The sequence below is a fragment of the Enhydra lutris genome, unplaced genomic scaffold, assembly GCF_002288905.1.
Source record: "Enhydra lutris kenyoni isolate GAN:26980312 unplaced genomic scaffold, ASM228890v2 scaffoldscaffold23, whole genome shotgun sequence".
Lineage (NCBI taxonomy): Eukaryota > Metazoa > Chordata > Mammalia > Carnivora > Mustelidae > Enhydra > Enhydra lutris.
This window is the reverse complement of record NW_019154107.1, coordinates 24,879,847-24,892,572: the sequence shown is the minus strand read 5'-3', so window position 1 is coordinate 24,892,572 and position 12,726 is coordinate 24,879,847. Positions and strand designations below refer to the sequence as shown.

General features: G+C 42.8%; 1 protein-coding gene across 1 annotated transcript in view; it reads left to right on the top strand.

The window, feature by feature from the left end:
* The window catches only part of LOC111150497 (EF-hand domain containing 2), a 188,316-nt gene extending 179,294 nt beyond the window's left edge, over window positions 1-9,022 (top strand). Inside the window, exon 15 of the mRNA XM_022507976.1 lies at window positions 8,699-9,022. Coding sequence (XP_022363684.1) covers window positions 8,699-8,800 — 102 coding nt within the window. The 3' untranslated portion in view covers window positions 8,801-9,022. The remainder of the gene's footprint in view (window positions 1-8,698) is intronic.
* The last annotated feature ends 3,704 nt before the right edge of the window (window positions 9,023-12,726 follow it).

Here is a 12,726-nt window from a genome sequence, read left to right as displayed (position 1 = left end):
CCCAGATGCCCCCGTATCATGGCTATTTTATTTTTATTTTTAATATATTTATTCATTTGAGAGACAGAGCACAGGCAGACAGAGAGGGAGAAACAGACTCCCCATGGAGCTGGGAGCACGAAGTGGGGCTCCATCCCAGGACCTGGATTGTGACCTGAGCTGAAGGCAGATGCTTACCCATCTGAGCCACCCAGGCCCCCCGTGGCTATTTTAAATAATGCTGCAGTGAACATAGGGGTCATATGTCTTTTTAAATTCCTGTTTTCATTTTCTTCCAATAAGTACCTACTAGTGAAATTGCTGGATCGTAGGGTAGTTCTATTTCTAATTTTTTGAGGAACCTCTATACTGTTTTCCACAGTGACTGTACCAATTTCCATTCCCACCAAGAGTGCATTTTCTCCATGTTCTCACCAATACTGTTATTTCTTACCTTTGTTATAAAAGCCATTCTGACAGGTGACAGCTGATCTCTCATTGTGATTTGGATTTGCATTTCCCTGATGGTTAGTGATGTCGAGTATCTTTCTGTGTACCTGTTGGCCATCTGGTGTCTTCTTGGGAAAACTGTTTATTCAGGTCTTCTGCCTATTTTTTAAATCATATTGTTTGGTTTTTTGATACCACGTTTTATGAGTTCTTTATGTATTTAGGACGTTAACGCCCCCTCAGGTATGTCATTTGCAAATGTCTTCTCCCCGTTTGGTAGGTTGCCTTTTCATTGATGGTTTTCTTTGCCATGGAGAAATGTTTTAGTTTGATGTTGTCCCACTTGTTTATGTTTGCTTTTACTGTCCTTGAAGCCTTTGCTGATTGTTCTTGGCATCAACTGGGAGCCTGGCAGCAGCACAGCCCCATCCCCAACCCTACCCCCCTATCACTGCCTAATCTTTTGCCTGTGGTGGGGAGTTGTCAGGAGAGCAGTTAATCCTGGAAGAGGTCAAGGAGGAGCCAAACCAGCTGTGGAGGCCTGTGGGGGCCCAGCTGGGCACAGAACCTCTCGCTTAGAGCTCTGGGGATTGCCAACATTTGGGGAGGTGGTCGCCGCCAAAAAGTCACGTGTGGGACTTTAGGACGAGATCCCCCAGGTCGTGAACATGACCCAGCCCTGAGGGTGACGTGAGAGATTCGAGTTCTGTTGAGAGCAAGGGATGGCATATCCATGTTAATGGACAGGACAGATGGTTGAAGTAGAGATTTAGGCTGTCTTCCCAGGCTAACCTGATTACCTGCAACGTATGGGGTGATCAGGGAGGGACTGGAAAAGAGGAACAGGACTGGTGGCTTCAGCCAACCAGGGGCTGAGTAGGAGGTTGGTCTGGTATACCAGACATGGGACTGGAAAAGCAGGACATCTCTCCAAAACAGGGAGCACAGTGATGGGGATCCCTGAAGTTAGCACTATTCAGCAATGAGACGAAGCCAGTCTGTAGGCTTGAACTAAGCCTTCAGTGCCCCACCCAGAGGACAGAGCTGGCTAAGTCCCTTTACCAGTGAGGTTCCAGTAGGAAATGTACATACACAGCACACTCAAAGGAGTCAGGGATACGGACTGAATGAAGGGAATGTTGCCAGAGGAGTGGCTGGGGTTACAGGAACCCGATCAGGCACTAGCAAGAGCAGGAAACCATTACCATCCGTAGGTCTGAAGAAGCAGAGCGGGGCCAGTGGTAGTGGAGCCCAGTGGAGGAGTGGGAGCAGTGGCTGCAGGTAGTCATGGGTAGCCTCCGCCAAACCATAGCCAGGCAGGGAGGGAGCAGAGGGAGGGGAAGTGGAATCAATAGCCTGATCTCTTTCTGCTTCCCACTGTCTGGACCCACTGAGCAGCCAGGAAATAAGGAAGCTCAGTGAGTGATGCAGTCCACAGAGGGTGGTCTCCCAGGGATGTGAGCTGGGAAGAGGGAAGAGGGCAGAAAATGGATCTTCTGGGGGCCAGTAGAGAATGACCCAGCATAGTCCATTGGCAGAATAAAAACTCGGGCTCAGGCAAACAGACCTCACAACCAGGGTATGAGGTCAAGTCCAGATAACAGCTCCCGGTGCTTGGTCCACTGGATGTCAGGACTGGTCCCCCGGACTCAGGTGGGGCTCCCCTGCATGTGATGGCTAGGTGGTCTCAGCTAATAGGGCTGGGGTCTAAGAACAAACCAGTGAAATTTACAAAGAGGACTGTGGTCCGTAGCTCATCTAGCTTTGATTAATCCTTTGGTGAGCAATTTCCCTACATGGCTGGGCATAAGCTGACTGTCATCCACCATCTGACTTTTGACTGTGGCCTGTAGCCTTAATTCTCAGGAGCTCCCTTGGCTGGGCCTCTGCCTGCCTCCCACAGTGGCCCATGGTGAGCCACCGGGGCTGTAACTGACCTCCCACTCCCTTGTGTGACGATCTACGGTTCCAGCATGTTGCTGTGGCGCTGTCAAGGCCTGGAGACCCCATTTCCATTCTGTTGTGCTTGCTCACAGATGGTGGCTGTTAAACTGGCAGAATAGGGCCCGCGGTTTAGGGCATATCTGGTTAATCTCCGAAGCCACGTTTTAAAAAATAACACTAAATTGGTTCTCGTATAAACTTTATAACTTGCACTGTGTGACTGGCGTCTTATCTTTTGACATTTCTGAGAAAAATTGGATGTGGCTTCATTTTATGAGCACTGTAACTGCCAGACCATTAGGCATGCACTCTGTAGCCCTCTCTTGCCACAAAGGGTGACATATGGCCTTGGCATGGGGAGCAGGGGGCTGCTCGGGTGCACCTTGGGATACGTCATTGGACACCCTACTTGGGGAAGATCTTCTTTTCGTATTTAGAGCATGGACTATCCTGTGACATTTTATTGTCCCAATCCTGTGAAAATTAAGTATTCTTCCCAATTTGTAGACAGGAAGCTGGGACTCAAAGGCATTCCTAAAGGTAAAGATTATATATTTAGGGGCTATTGCCAGCTCTAATAAATAAGCAGTTATTTCTAAGAGTTGAGGTTGAATTTAGCAGTTGAAATTAAAGACTATTAGTCATTCTGATTAGATTTTAAAAGTAGCTGATAAACACAGACCAGTTACGTAACACAAAACTGTGACCTAGTAGGGAACGGATTCTGCCAGAATCCACTTTGATTCAAATTACCGGACGAGGTCATCTTGAATCATATGCAGAAGCCTACCACTAGAGCTCAGCAAAAATTCCTGTCCTCTTGGAAGCTTTATTTACCCTGGAAGGCAGCTTCAAGGAAAGGTTTCTTGTTTAAAGGCCACACCTGTGTTTTAGCTACACTCACACAGATGACAGCTCCGTTGAAGCTTTGTCTAGGGCAGTGGGAAGTGACTGGGATATTATAGTAAAGACAAAAATGCTTAGGCATATAAGCAAATCTCCAGGGTTTCTTTTTTTGTTTTGTTTTGTGTGCATTTTTTTTTAAATCAATGAGCTTTTCCTTATGACATCTCAATGCTCTTGATTATCTCAACAAGTATTTGCAAAATTTCTTCCCCCAATTAATTTCCCTTTGATTCATGGAAATTTTAATTGTTTCTACAACTTTGTCAATTGAATTACTTCTGAGGTCACATCAACCTATTAGAAGGCAGTAAATCCAAGAAAACCACAGTTTCAGTTCTATACACCCTACTGGACTTGTCTACAAATTCATAGATGTTTCCTGTAAAGACGTCTTTTTTTTTTTTTTTTTTGAGCATGGGGAGGGGAATAACAGTGAAATCACTAACATGATTCCATCAGCCTTACATTTGGGAGGAATAAAAATAACCTTGTTTCAGTGAAGCGTGGAATTTAATTGGCTCCCAATCTTTTCCCCCTCATGCATCTGGTGGCCAGTACTACAGTAGAAAATTTTAAACTGGAAGGAGACATAATCCAATTAAATTTCCTTTTAAAAATGTCAAAGCAAATAAATCCAGAGCCCATGAGCTCACACACAGCTTTGCTATTCTCACTAGGCAGCTGCTGTTCACTGGGTTCCCAGCCAGTGTGCCATCTTTGCTTCAGTGTTGTATGATTTTACAGATCAGCAGCTACATTTTTTTTCACCGTTGATGAACAAGTAATTTATTGCCAACTTCTTTGACATGGTCCATAGCTTTAGTCAAAGCCAGCGTGGAAGATGCCGTGGGGCCCCCTTGCAGACAATGATTCCCAGCCATTTTGGAGTCATGACTGTGCATCATTGTTGAATTCTGCTCTGCATCTCATAGTCCTTCCTCCTTCCAGAAAATCTTCCTTTGGAGGAAATTGAATTTAGTTTTGTGCTTGGGGCGCCATCTCTTGAGTTACCTGAAGTCACATTGGAGACTCTGGATCCACCCACCAGTTTGTCAGGAAGTTGCTGTGTTCTGAGCTGTGCTGTGACTTTCCTAGACATTTTGTTAATTCTGGTAGACACAGAATCACACGGTGTCTTTGTTTGACTTCCTCAAGAAGCTGATGTGGAGATAAGGATTCGAGTATATATAGGCTGTGAGGAGGATGGAAGGAAGACTGTTAAGGGAGCAGGGAATGAAGATTAGAAGGGAAGGAGCTACCACAGGGCTTAGCCTCAAACCAGTAACACATTTTGGTGACTGGAGCTTAATGCCTCTGGGAAACTCAGGGATCCAGTGACCTACATGGACTCAGCGTTTTCCCTCCCAAAGCGCAAGGGGGGGTGCACTATTCATCCATCAGCTCCTGTCAGTCATGGGTAAGACCTGCTCCTGACGAGGGGGGAAAAGAATGAGTTCCCGGGGAACTTGTGGCATGTCACAGGGGCAGCCAAAGTGGGCCTCAGAGGCCAAAGAAAAGCTTTCAGGCAGAGGAACACGAGTGCTGAAAGTCGGACCAGTGAGGGCCAAAGTGGAAAGAGTGAGAAGCTCAGTGCCTGCTGTGCACAGATATTTAAGATGGCATATATTCACAGTCAGGAGGCTATTTTACAGAAACTCCAGCAGCTCATCCTCATCCGGAAGGGGAAGGATCGGCAGCTATGGAGGGCTCTCCTGTTGTAGAATTACCACAGTTATTTCCACTCCCAATGTACGTGTGCTGCAGAGAATACAATCTGACCTGCACTTTTCTTCTCGTTTTGTGGTGTAGCATGAATAAAAGGTCAGTGAACACAAAGAATATTTTTATTCACTGCCCAGATTGTCATAAATAATATGTAATGCAGAATATTTGTGGATTTATTAGAACAGTTAAGCAGTGGGAGTGTGGGGTTTCTCGTGTCGCCAAAGGCCTCTTTATTTAGTGGGGAGTTTGCCCATGTGACTTCTTTAGATGGACCCAATTATAGGCAAGACTATGAAGAAGATACTTTTCCCCTCTACTTTATCATTGCCTCCCCTCTGCTGAGTTGCTTAAATCCTATCTTCTGTTTTCCCACCCTCTTTTGGATCTCAATTTAATTTCTGTTCATCCATTTAAACTAGTACCCGTGAAAATATCCCTAAAATTGGGGGTTGGCTACAATTATGGTTCCAATTCTGATATGTGGGTTTTTTTTTTCCACATACCAAACAATTCTTGACACCAGCTAAGGGTCCTACAATTCCAACTCAGTTCTAACTTGATCCATTCAGAGACAACATCAGATCCCACAGGGTATAAGGGCTCAGTCCCACAGGACTGCCCCTTCCCCCTGCCCCCTTCAGACACCAGTTTATCACCTGTGCTTCTGGTCCACTGGCTGTAGATGAGAGGTTTCTATGACCCTTCTCTGGGTTCAATGAATTTGCCACAGCAGCTCACAGAACTCAGAGAAATATTTTACTTCCTATATCACTGGTTTATTATAAAAAGATGGAACTCAAAACAGCCCGGGTGGTAGAGGTGCATAGGGAGAGGTAGGGGGAATGAGTGGGGAGTTTCCAACCTCTGTGCACATGCCACATTCCCGGAATCTCCACATGTTCCTGCCAACCCAGAAGCTATCCAGTTCTTCTCCCTTTGGGTTTTTATGGAGGCTTATTACAAAGGCACGATTGATTAAATCATTGACCATTGGTGATTGAATTCAACCTCTAGCTCTATCCCTGGAGGTCAGGGGGATGAGACTGAAAGTTCCAGCCCTCCACTTACAAAGTCTGTTACCCTAGCAACCAGCCCCCATCCCTTGGTACTTTTCAAAAATGTCTCATTAACATCACATAAGGCACCTTATCCCTCTCATCACCTTGAAAATTTCAAGGGTTTTAGGAGCTCTGTGCCAGAAACAGGGACGAAGACCAAATATATATATCTTATTAAGAATCACAATAGCGTATTGGCAGTATATGGGTTCCGGGTTCCTCAACCCCTGCAAACATGCCTGTGGCATTTATCAGGTATTGGGGCAGAAGAAGTCCCTCCCACATGGATCCTAGAGATTAGTGACAAAGGGAAGTCAAATCCAGGGAAGTGGTATTGATTCTAGAGAGAGAGCATAATGGGACTGGAACATCAAGAAAGCATTGTATGAGCCATGGGATTTAAAGTGATCAAGATGTAAAGAAATGGACTGTTGTGGTCTTTTCATCTCAGATCATCCTTCATCTCAAACCTCAAGATATTTACTTGTGTTTCATTTTGTCCAAGTCTGGCTTATTGCTAACAAATTTAATTCTCCTCTCCAAAGTCTTGAGTTGCCTTTATTCCAATGTGGGTCCCTCAGTTTCTTTCTCTTTTATTGTTAGACGTCAAATCATGATTCCTTCCTCAAAAACATGACACTTTTGCTGCCTAATGAAGAAGCTCTGAGGGAAGGACCTTCTAGAATTGGCCTGTTTCATAAAAGAATCCATTCCCCCGATAATTTCTTTGCAATGATATGAGTTGCATAAAGTATTTTATTCTTTTTTGTATTGAAAATTCTTATTTAAAAAAAAAAACCTATCCAGGAAGAGTGATTTTGAATGCATATATTTATATTATATTCTTCTATAACACGATCAAATCTAAAAATACCATTTAAGAGCAAAAATTGCGCTAAGTTTTGTAATGAAATTTCTGAGGACATGTTGAATAGTTGAATGACTGTTAATTAAAATATATAATTCTGTGTATATAATTTTATATATATAAAATATATAAAAATATGATATTTAATAAAATATATAATATATATAATTTTATATATAAAATATATAATTTCTTGGTGTAAGAAGGACATTTCACTAAGTTCCATGTGGTATCAATACACCGTAGGCCTTGATGTAGGCTTCATCCATCTGGATGGCCATTTCTTTCTTTACACAGCCAGTTGGTGATTTGGGCTCAACTTCCAATGTCTGGCAGGAGACATTCTTTTTTCTTTTCCTTCCTTCCTTCCTTCCTTCCTTCCTTCCTTTCTTTCTTTTTTTTTTTTTTTCCTGAGAGAGCACATGTACGTTTGTGCACGTGGGGTGAGGGTGGGGGCAGAGGGAGAGGAAGAGAGAATCCTAAGCCGGCTCCATGCCAAGTGCAGAGCCTCACACACATCTCAGTCTCACAACCTTGAGATCATGACCTGAGCAGAAACCAAGAGTCGGCCGCTTAACGGACTGAGCCACCCAGGCGCCCCAGGAGGCATTCTTGAGAAAGAAAAGGTGTGTCACTTCAAAAACAACGTTGTTCTCTACTCAGCTTTTCTAGAGGAAAATGGTAGGATCAAATGTAGCTTCTAGATTGGCCCAGGCTGCCAGGCTTTGGAAGGCAGCTCAGCAGATGAGCTGAACTCTGGATCCTCATGGCTGGGGGGGTTACAGTCCAGGCTCCCCTGCTTACTGAAAGTTTCCTGGATAAGCAACTTAACACTCCTATGCCTCAGTTTCCTTTTCCGTAAATATGTATCATAATAAAACCTGCCTCTTAGGGTTTTTCTGTGATAAAAACTTGAAAAAGTACCTTTACATAGTACATAGCTAATAAATTTATTAGTAATAGTAGTATTACTAATCAGTGTAGCTAGCGGTTCAGATTTTAATAACTGAGGTCTTAATAAAGCATTGTGTGAGTTAACACTGAAATAATGCTGCGTAACAACCCACCCCCCAAATTTCAGTGGTTCTCAACAACGGACATGTATTTTTCTCATCCATGGACCTGTAAGTCGGCTGGCCTTGGTGCACCATGCTCTTTTTTTTTTATTATTATTATTTTTTTATTTGACACAGAGAGAGGCAGCCAGAGACAGAATACAAGCTGGGTAGTGGGAGAGAGAGAAGCAGGCTTCCCGCTGAGGAGGCAGCCCGATGCGGGGGTTCGATCCCAGGACCCTGGGATCATGACCTGAGCCAAAGGCAGAGGCTCAACGACTGAGCCACCCAGGCTCCCCCACCCATGTCCTTTTGAGAGGCAGTAGCATGTTGGGCCACGTTCTTCTCATGGCAGTGACAGAGGGACAATAGGTTAGGCCAAACCATCCAAGCATGTTAGAGCCCCTGTTCGGGGTACATCTGCTAGCATTATGTAGGCCCAAGCCAGTCATGTGGCCAAGCCCATATCACAGGGACAGGAGAACAGACTCCACAGGAGGGTCTGCACAGTCGCATGGCAAAAAGCAGGGGTGTACAATTCCACCACACGGAGGGATGAAGACGTGAGCGTAAGAATTCAGTCTATGTCTGCCTTGAGAATAAGCAGCATATCAGGGGCTTAGATAACAATAAGAAACCATTCGATGTTGCGTGTACAAGACCTCACTTTGACATGTGACTATAATTATATCCGTCTTTGGTTCTTTTCCTAGAGATGTGAAGATGAGTGGCTCGGGATGCCGTCACCTATCCCCGCGAAATACATTAACTACGTACGCCTTTTAAAGGATGTGTTCGGCTTAGAGGAGGAGTAGCCGTATGCCAATTTTAGGCAACTCCCTTTGATTTCCTGCTCTCATTTCACTAAGTTTATTTCAGTAGATATAATTTCATTTAAAAAAAAAAAAAAAAACAAGGTTCATATTGAATTGAAATCCATAGGCCACAGTTAATTCCCTTTTGTCATTTTAGTTTTTCAGAACATCGTGTTACTCTACTGATGTGCCAGCGTTATTAAAAATGCCATTTAAAGAAACGTCAAACATTTTTATTACATGTCTGATTTATTAATACCAAAGAATCTGACGGTAATTTTCTATCTAACATAATTTGATTCATTGCAACACAAAAAGAAAATTACTTTTGACAGCTATACACGACAATATAAAATCAAATTATATCTGAGCAATAAGTTGTGATTCTATTAAACATTTTTTGAAATCTTTTTGACACATGTTTATTACTTATATAATTAAATTTTGTAGCAACCCACCTTATCAAAATAATCCTTAGACCTCTCTAGAGTGAATGTATTTATTTTCTGAAATTAGCAAAGCTATGAGAAGGACTCCTGCCCTTGCCCCACAACACACACACACACACACACACATACACTCACACAGTCACACACACACACGCACACTTAGTTTGGGAGAGAAATTGAAACATATGCAGGGTTTAGTTTTTTTTTTTAAAGATTTTATTTATTTATTTGACAGAGAGATCACAAGCAGGCAGAGAGGCAGGCAGAGAGAGAGGAGGAAGCAGGCTCCCCGCTGAGCAGAGAGCCTGACGCAGGGGTCGATCCCAGGACTCTGAGATCATGACCTGAGCCGAAGGCAGCGGCCTAACCCACTGAGCCACCCAGGTGCCCCGGGTTTAGATTTTTAATGCCCATTTTATATCTAAAGTTAGCTGTTATCTTAGGAATATATGCATGTATAATAATTATAGTATGACCAAAAAATGTTTTATGTCTCAAATATGTAGGAATGTGAATGCTGAAGATTTTGAGAGATCTTTTTTGGTTCGTTCTCCACACACACACATACCACCCACCCCAGGGGTTTAAATATTCTAGGACTGTAGCATGTTTCCCTCCTGCCTTTCTCTGGTTCTATTTTGATGTTTCTTCTAGGCCTATACGTTCTGAGTCTCAGCAGAACTTTTGTCATGTAGTGTATATTTGGTGAAAACTCCTCACCATTGACCTCTGGGAATTCACTGTGAGAAGTGTGTCCCAATCTACCCCAGTCTCCAGTGGGGGATGCTGTGTACCCTAACTCTGGGTGCCTGGTGTTCTCAGACACAAGAAGAAGCCTATGGGAAAGGGGGGCTTCCACAGCTACCTTTTGGGGATGGCTTAGAGGAGGGGAAAAGGAACTAATGACATGTCAGGGGCCCCTGCCACTTCATTACTCCTACATTCCACATTTGTGGCATCTTGCCTAGAAATTAGCTGGCTTCTTGGCACTCAGAGGTACCAATTTGGTCAACAACAATGGCTCTTTCTTTTCTTTTTTTTTCTTTTCTCTTTTTTTAATCGAAGCTAATCAATAAACTATTTCTATATATAAACGTAGGTTCATTCTCCATGTGCCTCAGTTAGAATACACCCCAAAGGACTTTCCAATAAACTGGAATACTCAACTTACATGCTAGAATCATTTACCCATAAAATCTAATTTTGACTCCTTGATTTTTATTCCAGGTTTGTTTTGTTGGGTTTTTTTTTGTTTTGTTTTGTCTTTTTCAAGACAACTGACAGTGCCAAGCCATTTTGTCACTTTAAGATTTTTCATTCCCCAGAGAGCAAGCTTTTAGAAGGATGAACTTTCCCTGGAACTTTTCAGGCTGACACATTTGTCACATACCTATTCAACTCTTCAGTCAGTTGTCTTTCCCTCAAGATTTTAAATACGTAGATAATTTAGCCCTAGTACAGACTTGTGATACAGTTCACTTGAGAAGTGGGAAGAGAAGAGGAGAAGCAGCAAACCAATGATACGTTCCTGGGTTTGTGGGATGACAACGGCTGTTCTGTTACATAGATGTGTGTCGCTGCCCTTTTTGCAGTTCAAGCCCACAATTAGCAATTAAATGGCCATTATAGGAATCATGCCGATAAACATGATACATTGCAGCCATACAGACACTTTAAATAATTATTCTTTTAAAATCTAAACCATATACTGAAGGAGATTTATAATTTAGAGATAATATCCCCATTAGTAAAGTTTATGACCCAATAAACAGCTCCCACTAGTTAATAAATGCCAAAGCCATAAAAACAAAGACTATTAATGTAATAGAATTTCTGTGCCTCCCTCTTTTGCTGGTGGTCTCAAGGCACTGAGGGGAAATGCTATCTTAGGGAAAACATTTATTCTTGTTATGTAAATATCAATGAATTGTCTTACAGTCCATCTGGAAATCTCCCAGCCCTGCCTCGGTCCCAGGTGGTCCCCAAATGCTGATGTGTTTCACTTAGGTTTCGGGCCTTAGATAACTCTGGTTTTCAGCACAAATGAACCTTGTGGCTCAAATAAGGGAGGTGGTAAAGACCGGCTGGAATTTCTGCCTCTTCGCTTCCCTCTGAAAAAGAGAAATCCCAACTCTTACCGTCATTCTGGATGAAGAACTTTGTAAAGTTTCCCAGTTTGAGCATACACTTAAATTTTTAGCTGCCTCTTCTGTTTCCTCTGAAAAAGAGAAATCCCAACTATTGTCATTGTTCCAGGGTAATCATTTTAAAAGCAGTTTCACAACCGTTGCATCTACTTATATTTTTAGCTGCTCACATTTTCTCATTTTGGTGGAAAAGCAAGGGCTGCCTGTGGAAGTCTGGGTGAGTTGAAGGTTAATATAGGCAAACCCTTTGTGCTAAGAACGAACAGTTTTTTCATATTCCTGCAACCGTGGGAATGATTGATGAAGTCATTTGAAAGCCCAGATCACATCATGTCTTTTCAGAAGAAACTGATTGAAAGCTGTTGAGGTTGACATGAAATGGTTTGCTGAGTCATTGCTGTCAAGTATGGATGTTGTCAGCAGATGACTACTACATTGGCAGTGTTTATTTGCCTCATTCTCCCTTTTTAAAAAGATTTGCTTATTTGAGAGAGAGCGAGCAAGCGTGAGCATGAGCCGTGGGGGGGAGCAGACAGCCTGATGCGGGACTTGATCCTAGGACCTGATCTGAGCCAAAAGCAAATGCCTAATGGACCGAGCCACCCAGGTGCCCCAGGAGTGCTGTAACTTTGAAGCATTAGGATAGTTTAGACATTTTGTCTACTTTATGTATTGCCTCTGATTCAATTAATGACAAACATACCATTCTTGGTCTTTTTTTAATGCTATACTATTTGAAGTTTGTTTTGTGTGTGTGGGGGGAGGTGAGGGGTAGATCTTCTGGACAGTTTTTGGACCCCTCAGTGGTGAGTTTGAGATATTTAAATTGTCCTTCCTTTCAAAGAGCAGGGAATTATTGATGAACAAAATGAAATTTCTAAAAAAAAACCAAAAAAACAAAAAACCTTTTCTTCCCTTTCCAACTTGGATTTACTTATCTCAATTTGAATGAGGACAGTTTTAGTCTTTGCCACTCGTTCCTCATTTCTCCGTCCCCTTCTCCCATATGTTACGATTTTGCTCTAAGCGAGGCAGAGGGACCCTTCAGAAATAGCTTGATGAAATGGCTGAGTTTTCCACAAAATATTTATGATGCTCAATAATACAGAATCCATTGAATAATTAATTGTCATGTTCCCAGTTATATGTATATTCTTTTTTGTTAAGAATATACTCTGAAAAACAACCTGAGGGTTTTGAAGGGGCGGGAGGGGTGGGAGGTTGGGGGAACCAGGTGGTGGGTATTAGAGAGGGCACGGATTGCATGGAGCACTGGGTGTGGTGCAAAAACAATGAATACTGTTATGCTGAAAAGAAATAAAAAATTTTT